The sequence below is a fragment of the Diadema setosum genome, chromosome 21, assembly GCF_964275005.1.
Source record: "Diadema setosum chromosome 21, eeDiaSeto1, whole genome shotgun sequence".
Classification (NCBI taxonomy): domain Eukaryota; kingdom Metazoa; phylum Echinodermata; class Echinoidea; order Diadematoida; family Diadematidae; genus Diadema; species Diadema setosum.
The window spans coordinates 5586955-5602310 of record NC_092705.1 but is presented as its reverse complement, the minus strand read 5'-3'; the positions used below and the strand labels follow the sequence as shown (position 1 = coordinate 5602310).

The 15356-nt window shown below is 37.9% G+C and overlaps 1 protein-coding gene across 1 annotated transcript in view; it reads left to right on the top strand.

The window, feature by feature from the left end:
* The first annotated feature begins 1012 nt into the window (after positions 1–1012).
* LOC140244839 (uncharacterized) overlaps positions 1013–15356 on the top strand; it is a 28428-nt gene continuing 14084 nt past the window's right edge. Inside the window, exons 1-2 of the mRNA XM_072324449.1 lie at positions 1013–1163; positions 14112–14387. Coding sequence (XP_072180550.1) covers positions 1013–1163; positions 14112–14387 — 427 coding nt within the window. The remainder of the gene's footprint in view (positions 1164–14111; positions 14388–15356) is intronic.

Here is a 15356-nt window from a genome sequence, read left to right as displayed (position 1 = left end):
ATACATAAAACATAAATACATATATACATACATAAAACATAAATAAATACATACATACATACATACATACATACATACATACATGAAAATAGGAAGCGAGGAAGTTTTTAACACCAGCAGAGATGCAAATTATGTATTAAATTCTTGTATCTGGGCCAGTTACTATTCCATAGGTTAGTTGTTGTTTTTGTTTTTATTTTTTTACTATTTGGAACGCAAAAGCTCCGATGACATTTCCGGATTCGCCGTATATGATGCGGAATGTTGCCATGACATTTCGTCTGGTGGGTACATTCACACCCAGCACAGCCGAGCCGAGCAGAGATGGAAAACTTTGTAGAAACAGGAGATTGGCGAAACCGCGGAGAGTACGAAGCGACCAGAAACGAAAAAAGCGGCCAAGCGCTAGCTGATATCGGTTAGAGCACTGTACCCCCAGTATTATCGCACCGGGGAACCCTTTGGTACTCATCGGTCGTCTGCTGCATTGCATCACATCAACAAGAGCGAGAAGGGAAAAGGGATCCAGGCGATTAGCCCAGACGAAAACTTAGAAATGAGGAGAGTTTGAAATCGGATTAAAGAGCCAGTTCAGCCTCAAGGATATTTGTACATATTCTTCTCAGGAGCGGCGATAATACGACGCCTGTTTTTTTGTGAGCGTGTATTTGTGTTACTAGAGAGTATTGTGAAAAGTGTCTTGTGCTCAGCTCTCGCGGCGGTAAAGAAAGTGCACCCACATATGAGCACCTCTCTACAGCCATGCGAAGGAGAGCTGGTTGAATGCTTCCGACGACCGGATAACTTACGCTGGCTCTGTAATATTAAAGAACTCGAAAATCGCGATCAGAGCGCGGAAAGAGTGCTTCAGAAAGTGAGAGGGAGAGAGGGAAAAAACGAGGACTTGCTTCGTTAGCATATCTCACCTCTATCATCATCATCATCATCTAATCGGTGTGGATTAGTTTCATGCATGTAGTCGAAATTTGATCGACATAACCCTGGCGTCATCATGATAGAAGTTTTAGGGGAGGATAAAAAGGAAGAGATGTGTCCAAACAGGACGGACTGCTGTAGTGAGCCGAGTGTAGGAGACCATAGGAATGAGTGGGAAACAACACATCTGCGATCCGACTCTCAGCACCATCGAGAAACCTCTGGAGGTAAGGTCACGAAAAAAAAAAAATCGATTCTGACTCTTTTCCCGCTTTGTTTCGTCTCGAGTGTGTGTAAGTGTGGGTGTTTGTGTGTAAATGACATTCAAACAATATTAATTTTTTCTGTCTGAAATGGCAATGATTAAGAGGTTGTCATCAATGTTTTTTTTTTCAGAGGTAGCGACTCCTCAAACAAACAAGACAAAAAAGCAACTATTTTCTAATACATAATGACAACAAAATCATTTCTACCACGAAGTTCACGAGGTACTATGTAGGAGGAGTTAGTACGAGGTACTAACTCCTCCTCCTACTGCTACTACTACTACTACTACTTCTACTGATAATGATAATTAAGGCAATGCAATATAGAAGTAATAGTGGTAATTACGGTAACACTGGCAGTAATGGTGATGAAAAATATGACGATGATAATGACGATAATGATGATGATGGTAATCTTCTTCTTCTTCTCACTCCTCCTCCTCATCATGATCATCATCAACAAAAACAACAATCATATCAATGATCACAACGGCCTCATATTCTCACGGTTGCCTCAGCAGTACAAGCACTGCTAACAAGCACTGCTCTAACTGATCAACTTGACGCTATATCATCCAAGAGGGGCTGTCGCTATTCTTTCCTGGTTTTATTTAATTTTGTTTTATTCTGTTCTTTCGTCTAGCGAAGAAAACAGCGAAGACAATGCCGCCAATTCTATCTCAAAGGGAATATCTGGCCTAAAAATAAGTTGTTTATTTTAACAGAACCAGAAATAATGAAAGGAACAACATAGTGACGGTTTTGATTAAATCTGATTAACGATAAAAAAAAAGTTATGAAATTTTGAAGGCGTGACCAATCTAACAAAATATTGACCACTCCGTGATGTAGCATGAGCTTACCTTCCATTTGCCCCGTGCATATAATTTCATAAAATTTCTTTTTTCATTATTAATGACGGAATATGTCTTTCTGTGCAGGAGTTGTATAGAAAAACATTAACAATGTTTATATTAAGGGTGCATATACGATTGGAAATCAAAACTCCTAATTTCATATCATAAAGCAAAATAGGGGTTGAGCTCGCGAGTGACATCACAAAATTGCCAATTTGAATTCGACCGATCACAAACTCACAAAGAAATGTTCTTAGTTTTGATCAGAATTTTCTCAAACTATATTACTGTTCTGTTCCTCTAATCATTCTGCTTCTATTAACGCAAAGTAATCTTTTAAGGTGGACTTCCCCTTTAAAGAATGTGGGAGCCCCGTTATCTGTGCTCATCCTCTGTCGACATGTTAAGGTTGTCCGTCGGCAGCAGGACAGCTGCGTAAAGCTGAATCCGAGCAACATTACAAGACGTTGGAATTGATGTTGGATTGGTATTAGCAGTGACTGGAGCAGTAAACCACGTATTAAACAGGGTCACATTCGGTTAGCAACTCGTTCTGAACCCGAGCCTCAACTCTATACATGAAGGAAAAAAATGCCAAAGCCCATTAAAAATTTGAATTTTTCTTCAAGGTTTTCCATAATCCTATACCAGCTGTCTTGTTTCAAGTGTTTATACGCTCTGTCTTCATATCACTAAAAATTACGTAATTTTAGCTTTGCAAAAACAAAAGAGAATTGTGACTCAATAATTGAAATCGGATTGTGCAGTAAAACTGTGATAGACTGTTCGTGATTATTTGCGCATTAGAGACTATACCATACCGGCATCACTGTCATGTTGATCAACATTCATTTCCACAATAACATAGAAATGAAGCAAGGATTTCTGTCGATACAATTTCCATTTGAAATTCAAACTGCGGACCGATGTGTGGCACGCAAACAAAAACCTCGACGTTCATTATACTCGAAATCGCAGTCAATAGCAGCGCCATGAGAAAGTGGTTAAGCCTCTGAGCTCGTAAAAGAGTAGAACAGTCGAACACTAATACCCACAGAGTAGAATCCGCTTCAAATGCAGGGACGGAATTGTATCTTGTCACACAATGTTTTTCATTTGAGAAGACTTGTTTTTTTTTTTTTTTTTCTCTCAATTTAATGTAGCATATGAGTGACTTTATATGGTGTATTTCAAAAAGTAGACTTTCGTTTACAATCATAAATACATGCATTTGATTCCTTGGACTACTACATAGGAGCACTGTGGTTTATTGGGTAAGGGCATTGGATATCAAACATGAGATCCTAATGGGTTCGAACCGCACCTCGAACAGGACGTTAGGCGCCATTTTGTCCCCTCTCTGACCTGTAGGTGTTACTACAGGAACACCTGGCAATGATTGGGTCGTGATTAGGAGCCATCCTGGTTACGGCAAACCTTATGATGATTACAATGTTCATTTGTTATAATCACCATCATTATGACTGCAACTATCAGTTCTCCATTATTGCGAAGAACGATCAACACAAAACCCTTTCATGGGTCGCCCTGCACGACACGTCTGCACATTGAATGATTACATCGCAGGCGCGCATTCATCGATGTACAGGTTGTATCAGAGCTTGAATTTGTGGTGAATTTAAAAGAGCATGTGAAAGGTCGTGATCTTGGAAGAAACCAAAACCAATCAAGCAATGAGACTAAATTCCAAACTGCAAATTTCCCTCCTTGTTGTGGTTGTTGTTGTTGTTGTTGTTGTTATTGTTATTGTTGTTGTTGTTGTTATCATTATTATCATTAATGTTGTTGTTATTGTTTTCCTCGTCATTTAATACTTCTCCAGCGGACAAGTTCGGATTACAAATAGAGAGAGAACGTAACTCTAGAACCGTGTCTGTGAACAGCTAGCAAATAACTGTAACATTTTCTTGAACGAAGAAACGAGCAAATTAGTCATAATAAAGTCGTCCCACACGAATTCCACAAAAATCGCGTGTATGAAATAAGATACAAAGTACTCTTCATTATTTTACGGCGGGATAATATTATGCTTCCTTCAGTTCTCGTTGCACAAAAATCAGCATTTAAAAGGAGTGTCTTACTTGCATATAGATTTGATGGTGCTCTTTATCATACCATTGCATATTAATGCCTATAATAACTGGGCAAGCAGGAAATGCAAGTTTATCGATCAACTTTACCACATATAATCGATAAAGAATGAATATAATATATAATATATATATATATATATATATATATATATATATATATATATATAATATGAGATGTGAGAAAGGAAGGAGAAATCGGTGCGTAGCAAGAGTTGAAAAATTGGTCTCCGCCGGGAATATATGATATATATATATATATGAGATTAAAACCTAAAATGGCATTAATCTCATATATATATATATATCATATATTCCCGGCGGAGACCAATATATATATATATATATATATATATATATAATATGAGATGTGAGAAAGGAAGGAGAAATCGGTGCGTAGCAAGAGTTGAAAAATTGGTCTCCGCCGGGAATATATGATATATATATATATATGAGATTAAAACCTAAAATGGCATTAATCTCATATATATATATATATCATATATTCCCGGCGGAGACCAATATATATATATATATATATATATATATAATATGAGATGTGAGAAAGGAAGGAGAAATCGGTGCGTAGCAAGAGTTGAAAAATTGGTCTCCGCCGGGAATATATGATATATATATATATATATATATATATATATATATATATATATATATATATATATGTATATATATATATGTATTATATACATACACTAGAATATGTTTTTTGTGTCTGTGTATGCTAAAGATTTCGTTTCATGGCCAGCTATAAGACAGCCTTTGTGTCTACATACCAACTCATCGTACGCTTATCGCGGCGTTCATTGCACAAGGGCAAAGTACATCATTAGCGTGTCAACAGCGATTTAAGGCTGGAATTTAGGACTCCTTTGGTGCATTAACATGCATATCATAGTCATACACATGCATGGATTAAGTATTTTCATACATACACACATGCATGCTACATACAGTACATCGATCCACACACACACACGCGCGCGCGCGCGCACACACACACACATGCTCACATTTAGACACTGAGAGGTATAAGATAGTGGACTGAGAGAAAAAAGATTATAGATGAATGTAATTATACAATAATACACACCTTCGCCCAACCCCTCCCCCCCCAAAAAAAAAAAAATAATAATAAATAAATAAATAACACACACCAAAAACAGAAATATGGTGAATAGGCAACAGCGTTCTGTGTATAACGTTATCATGACGGTACCAAAGATAGCTCAACGTTACATAGTGCACACAAGATTTTTTTTTTTCCTAAGGAAAGGCAATTAAAACGAAGCTAAAGGTTTGTAAATAAATTAAATAACCTGTTTCCATGGTGACGGGGCGTCTTATCTATTCAGCAGTGGCTGCATATCATCAGACTGTGTAGATATACTTAAAAAGTTATGTGATAAGTCCTTGAAATATAGATGAATGAGACACTGAATACAGGACACTGCCTTTCTCTTTCCATTCTTAGATTTCCCTACATATTTAAACAGACCCTCGAGCGACATGTAAGATCAGCTTTCAATCGTGTGAGGATTCGAATCCCGTATAGGGAATTGCATTTTATGCGAATTAAGAAGTACTGAGGGTTCTAGCCCCCGCATTTCTTTGGTCTTTCCTCAATGACCTCCCAAATTCAGTGAGAAATCAAAGAGTAAATGGAGTAATATAAATTTACGAGTAATCTAAAATTATTAATTGAATTAGAAATTCCAAATTATACCTGTAATTATTTTCTAGACTCAAAATTATCACTGCATCCACCAGCACTTCGAATCCATTCCATGTTATAACAAATATGACCTTTTGATTAAAAAAACAAAAACATTATCATCCTAGAGAATATGGATGAATACCCATACCAGTTACCAATACAGTTAAACCATGTCCACTATCAGAACATGAAGAAGCCCCTTAAGAAGTATATGCTATACGCGTTAAAAAGAGAAGTAATGTACCGAAACACAATTACAGCCGTCATCCTAAGTGTTGTTGACACATTTTTTTCCCTCCCTCTCTCACGTATCGGATGAACAGCGGTAGAGCTTGATATTTCGGTCTTTGACGAAATTCGGACAAAGCATCAAGGATGTTCTCTGTCACATCAAAATCCCTTCTGTTCCCCCAAACTCCTCTTCAAGTAGGGTGGAAAAAGAAAGTGGAGAGGAGAAGGCGAGAAGACTGTCTTTGTGCACGTCAAGTCATGATATCTAATCGTCCATATTCTTGAATCCCTGCAATATCAATTAACCTCTCACTCTGATGCAGGCGGAGAATATTTTGTGGCGCATGTGTGTGTGTGTGTGTATGTGTGTGTGTGTGTGTGTGTGTGTGTGTGTGTGTGTGTGTGTGTTGTCGTTTTATTTTGACCCCTATTTTGATTCTCACTCGATGACAGAGGTATACGAGATGGTAGAAGATGATGAGGGATGTTCTCAACAACAAAAAAGGTGACTCAACCTAGCGAGTGACTGACTATCTGTGTGAGGCATCTGGCGTACAACACTGCATGCACCGCATGCTGCAATATTACCTCCAGTGAAGAATGCCCGTGTATCATAATCACTTGTGATTATTCTGGTCTGTACAAAGGGTCTGGGGTTAGGTTATTCCAGGAGTTCTTGAAAATAGACCGTCAATAAATATGAATACGTTTCGCGAGGAGTAGGTCTATATATCATACTATAATGCCAAATTTATATTCAGCTTCATCTTGTTCTGTTATTCTTTTTCCTCGTCAATTCCAATACTGTTGCAAGTTTTTAATTTTCCGAAATTATCCTTTCTACAGCATATCTTAATTTATCATATCTGAATTCTACGGTAGACGTCACATCAAATTTTGAAAAGCATATAGCATTTATACCATTACAACTTTGCTTCTTGATAAGCTAAAATCATCCTTAAAGGTCCTGTTTACCTTTGGAAGCAATGATTTAAAAATGTTCAAGATATCACATTTGATGCATTGTATATGTGCAGGTCAGTTATATCCCAAACATACCATATAAAATTTTTGCAATAAAACCCAAAATATAAGGAGATATTACTATATTTCTCATTAAACCATAACTGTAGATGGTTTAGTCTGAAAACATTCTTATTATAACTATTGTTCACATTTTGTGTATTTAACAATACTTAATAATGTTGATTATACTGGTTCAAATTTTTACATTGGTTGTTCCTCTCCCTAACTCACATTTTAGAACTATTTTGAAGCACTAATGCTGGGGTTTTGTTTCATCTGCAAATGGTAAATTGTGCCTTTAATATGGAAGTGTGGTAGAATATCTCTGCCTCTATAGCAATCTTACCAGTAGAACGACAATGACAAGTATACAACCTTGGACAAGACATTTAACTATTAACACTGTCTCACTTATTAATAAACTTAGGTGGCTAAAATGTCTGCGAATGGTGGCGCAAAAATGATAATGACAGGTCCTCTGGGAAGACCCGTGTTTATACTTGACAGGCTACCCTGGGTACATAAGACCATCATTATCACTACCGTACAGTACATGTAAGTGTTACATAGACGCCATGAACTCGTGTTTAATGACCATGTCCGTGAGATATGAGCTGTGATCTTGAGCTGCGTCGAGTAAAGCTCTGAGTGAAACCCGCGATGGATTTATACTCTAGTGATAATTCTGATGATTTTAACATTAGTGATGATGATGATGATGATGATGATGATGATGATGATGATGATGATGATGATGATGATGGTGGTGGTGGTGGTGACAGTAGTAATAGTGATATTGATGCTGATAATGATGATAGAATAATAACGACACAGTAAATGATATAACATAGCAATATGATATGATAATCATAACATAAGGAAATAATTATCATGAAAATGATGAAAAAGTTTCTGTCTCTAAAGCATAATATGCGTCTATGAAATAGACAACATTTAAATTCATTGAATGCGGGGAATGAAACATAACGGAGCAGAGAGAATATGAGAGTTATACTGAACATATTTATATGAATATATTTTTTAAGTCCTAGTTGCTGAGCCATAGAAAATTTCAATAGGGATTTCATAACCATAACCAACTAGCGTAACATTTTAAACTCATGAGTCTTGTGTATCATTTGCTTCAAAGACAACGAAGCCGATGTTTCTGACTCAGAGCTCAAGATACTTTAAAGGGATGGTATAGTTGTGGCTGAGATGGGACTTCAAGTTTCCAACTTTTTGTGTGAGATAATGAGAAACCTCCAATGAAATATTAAAGAACATACATTTCTAGCAAATATAAGAGGAATTCAAAGTTTATTTGATGAAATTTGGTTTTGAAATGGAGATATAACAAATCAAAACAAAGAGTAGGACCCTACTGATAAAAGGTGGGTGCCACCTTTTATTAGGACCACTTTGTTTTATTTTGTTTTTAGATATCTCCGCCATTTCTAAACCGATTTTCATCAAATAAACTTTTAATTCCTCCTAGAATTGTATGCCCTTTAATATTCATGAGTGGCTTGTAATCATCTCGCAAAAAAAAAAAAAAAAAAAATCTGAATTCCCATCCCAATCAAAACGGTACCATCCCTTTAAGGATAGCAGTGAAACATGATTATTGTCGTAATGATGTTTATATATAACTATGCCTAATATATTCTGTTGGTATGTAACTGAAGCGTTGCTTGCGATGTTTCAGACGCAGAGTAAACTAATAACTGCACGTTATATAAATCTTAAATCATTTCATGTCCAGTTTGTAGAAATCATGACGAAACAAATACAATTTTGATCCTGTCGTGACAGATCAAAGTGTGTGCTGCGCATTGATATACCAATTACTAGCAGCAGTAATTCTGAGTTATCCTCCAGTTACCCTATGCTACACCGGATGCTGCAAAAGGATTATTAGTTACTCAATGTCAATACACTCCGATCAAGACGTAGTATTTTTGGAAGCGTAAGTTCTCTCGCCTTTGGACTTTTTTTTTTTTACGGTGATGTCAACTGCCATACGACATTACCCTCCGGCATGTATAGTAGATATTGCTGGGGATGTGTGGCGCTAATATGATTATGTAGACACAGAGGACTGGATCTACGTTATTGCGCGGAGAGCGGGATCTGGCGTAGTACTCAGCCCTGTAGAATCGATGAACATCACGTGTCATATTGATTTTTCAGTCTGATACTAATGATGCCCCGTGTCACGTGTTTGTCGCTCGTAAGAAATTCCTCTCATCATGGAGGTAGATTGGGGGGGGGGGGTGAGGAAAGACAGGAGAGGAAAGAAATAGATATACAAGGAGGAGAGTGGAGAGAGAGAGGCAAAAGAGGTCGCTTCGATTTTGAGCTGGATACATAATTTTGTCTCCTTCGATTCTTCCATTCTATACCGTAAATCGATATCACACTGGTTCCACATGTGATCTTGCATTGAGAGCTTCAGAAGGGAGAAAAAAAAATTGCACACCACCCGATATTCATTTAACGAGTAAAAAAGGCTTCCTTTTTTGACAGACATGCCACCATTAGGTCATTCTTGGATACAGTGCAATGCAGATGGAGGCAAAGGTCGTTCCTTGCCTTGAGAATTGTGATCGTATACGCCCGCAAAGGTGGCAGCTCCCCTCACGATCACTTTGTCAAAAATGATGTCATTGCTTTCGTACATGATCGTCTTGACTTTGGCCACGATAGGGTTAACGGACCTGATGTCAACGGCCCGCCGTTGAAGCCTGGTTGACGCCTGGTATTGCCTGGCGCCACGATTTCAGCTGAGCCATTCTCTAAAAAGCACGACACTTGTCGTCTCGTTCAGAAATTAAATAAAAATAAGATAGAGTGTTTCCGTGGGAAGTTTTAGGCAGCTGAGTGTAAAATTTACAGGAGCCAGTATAAGGTTTTTGATCATAAAGCGTTAAGAGCTTGGCCCTTTCATGACGATGTTCGGTATTTCGAACGGGCGTCGATACAGCTTCTGGCACCTCTGACAGCGTTAAAGGTGTGACCATGGTATGATAAGAGTAGCTCTCACTGACTGTGTAGGATAATAAAGAGTGAATCACCTCCTGTTTGATGAAAATAACAACTTTCATGCTGACGACACAGCATTTGATTTACGATCGAAAATTTATATTTTCATCTATAGAAAACACGACTAAAATCAGCAAACAAAACAAAAACCGTACTTTTCTTTTAGAGCTCTTTTTAGAATGTTTTGATTGCTTGAGGTTGAATTTGCCATCATCAATCATGTTGGTCTTGTACCAAGTTTAATAGATTGGCACAAAAGTCATGGCCTATTGGTAGATAGTTTATAATATTGCAGTGAGACCCACCACTTTAAACTCCCATGACTGCTGCAAAAGGTCATCTGTCCTCTTCCTTGGCCTTCTCCTCCTCCACCTCCTCCTCCTCCTCTTCCCCCTCATTCACATCCTCATCCTTCTAATTCTCCTCTTCCTCCTCCTCCTCCTCCTCCTAGCTCCTCCTCCTCCTCACTACTGTGGTTATTATCTTCATTGTCTTCAACACTGTTAATCTCCCTGAGTTTCGTAGCCGTCGTCGACCAGCTTATTGCAACACTGAGAAATCAACTTCAGATATTTTTGTTTTCGTTTTGTGTGTGAAAGTCTGTTTTACGTGGCTGCTAGGGAAGCAATGAACGCTTGTAAGCATGCAAGCAACCATGGGACTGGTGGCTGTAAGTCCCCTCCAAAGGACTATAAGCAGTGACGATAAAATGCCTCGCCCATCCAGGGACATGACTGCCGCAGCCAGGGGACTCGAACCACAGACTTCGGATTGACAGTCCGTTGTCTTATTCACTGAACCACACCACCTCCAGACGATGTGTGTGTGTGTGTTGGTGTGTGTCTGGACCACCATTCCGTGGTTTCTATGGAAACACTTAGCGTAAATGCTTATGAGCAAACCGCCACGTGAAAGATGGCTTTGAGTCTCCCCCTGAGGTCTATTATAGACAATACATCAGGATAGAGTGTCTTGCCCCAGGGAAGTGGTCTCTTCCCACCTCCCTGCTTGCCCTTATGGCACAACTACTACATGCTGCCAGTGGTCTCGAACCAGGGACCTCATGATTCAGAGTTCGTGGTCTTTATCCACTGAGCCCCACAGCGGCTCCTCCATGAGACAAAACGATTTCGTAAAGATTTGACGTTTTATCTTCAGCCGACTGAAAAGTATCTTTGCAGATAGTATAACAAAAGGCATAAGAGACTAGTTTTGCTCTCCACCGGATTGTGAATGATCAAATTTTTATCAATAAATATTTATTATTCATGATAAAAATGCCACACAACGTCAGCTGCACCAGGGGGAAACTGGGAGGCGGATGGGGAGGCATTCTCCTTAAGACTTTTTTTTTTTTAATAAATCATCGAGGAATGCAGTCTAAAGAGGACAAACACTTTTCGAAAATCATTCACAACTATATCTAAAACATTTTAAAACACAATGTTTGGTAAAGCGCATGATTAATCAGCGTGATATTATTATGACAACGGTCACTAGCCGCGCATTTGCGATCATGCGTAGCTCTGCTGAGAATATTCTTCTTCCTCTCAAGCGAAGATACGGGTTGAGAAATCTCTGATTGATAAGTACCTCTCACCTGCCCAGGTGAGACCATAGGGGGGAGAATCCGCCCATCTGTCAGCCGAAGCAAGGCCACCGTACCGGTGCTTAGCCGCTCCAAATGCGGTGGAAATCGCCTGTCTTCGTTTTCCAAATACAAATTTGATCGCGGTAAACAAAAGCCCTGATCTCAAATTTGTTCAGCGATCTTTCCCTCTCTCTTTATTATTGTCTTTTGTTCTCCTTTCTTCTTCTTTTTCTCCTTCTTCATTCTGTATCCCGCAGCACTCGTACTGATGATGAGAAGGTGTAAACACGCGTGTTATGTTCACACTCATTTTTCACACGCAGCTGCGATATGGCGACTTAAAGGGCAATTATTCCACCTCATATTCAAATTGGCTTTTGAGAGGATGAGTGAAATCAAACAAACTGAATGGTTGAGGTTTCGCCAAGATCGGAGCTGTGTTAGAAAAAAAAAAGTTGTTAAATATTAAGGTGTCACATGTTTTTACGAAATGGTGATAATTATATCTTCATATTCTTCGTCTCTTACGCTATTCGTCACAGTCAAATTGTATGTAACTTAACACACAAATACACACATACCAATATAATTATGTACATAATATATATATATATATATATTATATATATATATATATATGTACACTATATACATATATATGTATATAATCACAGTCGTATATCTATATCTATATCTATATCTATATATATATATATATATATTTATGAATTAAATCGAAAGAAAATCATTTACTTTAATCACAAAATAGGATTACGTCATCATTATTGCATATGTTGTAGGAATAATAACAGTCTAGAAGAAATCAATGTCCAAATTACTTCTACTAATCATTGTTATTGTTATCATTAAAGTTATTCATGATAATGACAAGAAGAATGAGAATAATAATGATAGTACTAATGATGCTGACGATAATGATAGTAATGATGATATTCATGGTCATGATAATGATAATAGTATTTTCCTTTTTATCATGATGATGATGATTATTATTATTATCATTATTGTCATTATTTATTATCATTATTATCATTATTATTATTACCATCATTACTATTATTGATATCATTCTCATTATCATTATTATCATGGTGTCACTCAGAATATACAAGAATAAGGAAACTGACGATAAAGAGTACTTGTTGTTGCTGTAATCCCCCGTATATACATGCCGTACAAAACTTGCAGTAGACAGCACACAAAGTGACTGCACTATTGCCAAGATTGCATGGCGGAAACTTCATGAAATGCACTTTCCTCGTGTCATGAGAACGGTTTCATTCCGCTAATTAATCTCAAATTTGCCACAGCCGCGTTGTATAGTCTGCGCCGCGTTTATAGTGATCGCAACTAAGAATTCTTAATTTGCCGGAAGAAAAATCAAGTTTGAGGCAATTCAGTGTAATTTGATTTTCGGACATCATCACAGATGAAAGTGGAAATCTTTGTTGTAACCACTGGTCTTCCTCCAGACATGAATTCTGAAAAAAGAAAAAGAGGTAAGATATACCCGCAGGAAGTATTCATCCGAAATGGATTCCACGTCTGATGTAATTTGTCGATAACGCATTGAAGCGCGACTAATTTTGTCTTCACATGTACACACACGCACACACACAAAGTTCTCGAGGCGTACCTTGTGCCTGGTTCAATCTGTAGTATGTATACGGTGAATGAGAAAAGATTTTATTCCATCTCTGTTGTACTTGCCACCGATCTTAAAGGCACATTTAAGTTATCATCACCTTTATTTTTTGCACATTTATCATTTTTCGTCTATCAACTTAATTCAAAATTAATATTATCTATCTAGAATCTGTTAGATTCTTAGTCAACTATTCCTTAATCTATGTATTCATGTATTAATTTAGCTGATGGCGAGTTTGTTTATTCCTTTCTTTGTCTTTTATGGACTATGATTGATTTATGTAATTATCAGCTGCTTTAAATTTTAACATCTTTACATCAATTTTACAAATTTTACATGTTTGTTTGTTTTAATCGAGCTGGTGTAAAGAGAATACGAAATTCAAACCTAATTTCATATTGCCAAATCTAGAAGGAAAACGTCACAAAGGGAATGAATGTGGCGTTTAACTACGTAAGTACAATTTTGTGTTTCATGGTGCAACTATTTTACTTTTCCTCACAAGAATGCAACACCAAAGTCTAAGGCTTTAGAAACTGCCCAATCGACTTACAAATGTAACATCAATCACATTTTATGCATAACAATCCATTCAATTTGTGCAACGGAGAAACCCTCGAGGTATTTTTTTTCCCTTTCTTCGCAAGATGCGGCATATCAAAGACTCTCTCAGCCGTCGCCATGGGAACGGATCCGCCCTGCATTACGCGGTGCCGCCCTCGTGTGTCTGGTCCTCTCCGTTTCGCTGATCCCTACCGTAACGCTCTATCACAAGGTGCTCGATCTGGAGCAGCGGCTCTCGCGACAGTCACGTGATCTCGCCGAGCCGGAGGTCGAGAGACTGGTCATGATGGAGGAGGACTTCGACGACGACGTCGGCTACCTTGGGCGGAAGATGCTGGCGACATGCGATTGTCCGCCAGGTTAGTGCCGTGTGGAAGAAGACGCGTCATTACTATAGCTGAGGAATTTCAACTGGATGCCGCATTCATACAATTAACATTATTATGGAGATTTCCGTAATCCTTCCTTAATTATGTTAATCATTCCAAACTGTGAAGTTCCATGCTTCGTCTATTCAATTAAACCTAAATTAATATCATTATTCTTCCATTTTCAGCTACGATTTCTGTAATATAGAAGAAAACAAAGATCCGAAACATGTTTGGTTACAAGATGAGAATGAACATTCGTTAGTTGGTTTGTGGTGCCATTTAGCATTAACATGCGCATGTTATACAGTGCACTCCCGTTTCAACGAACACGGTTATAACGAAATTCCGGTTACAATGAAGTAAAAATTAGAGCCGAATGTTATCCACTCTATGTATTTTTATTGTTTATTTGTTCGATTATAAGGAAAATTTCGACGTAACGAAAGAAAACTGCCGGTCCCGAGGAATGTGTTATAACGGGAGTCAACTGTAGCAATTCTACTGACAAGTCGCAAAGTGGGAAGGACGGGAGGGGGGAAGAATTTCACTGGAGCACCACAGCAGCCCTGGTGGGATTTTTAAGACTGAGTCGGATACTTGCCAAAAAGGTCCTTTTAAAATAAAGGCCGGTTCCGGTTTTTAATTGTGTGTGTAATCTACACGACAGCATTGTAGCTCCTCTGAAGCTCTTAAAGAAAAACACGTCTAGCTTCAAAATCTAATAGTTGTTTTGTTTAGTTCTCATGACACTGGCATAATTATTTCTTTTTTAAATCTTTTCAAGATCATTGCAGTATATATATATATATATATATATATATATATATATATATTTCTTTTTTTCTGAGCAACGCAGGCGTTCTCGGAAAGGGTCCATCCTGCGTGATAATAGTGTAGGACCTTTGATAGCCACTGATCTCTAGGCCCGAATATACGAAGGTGGTTGTACAATCTTTG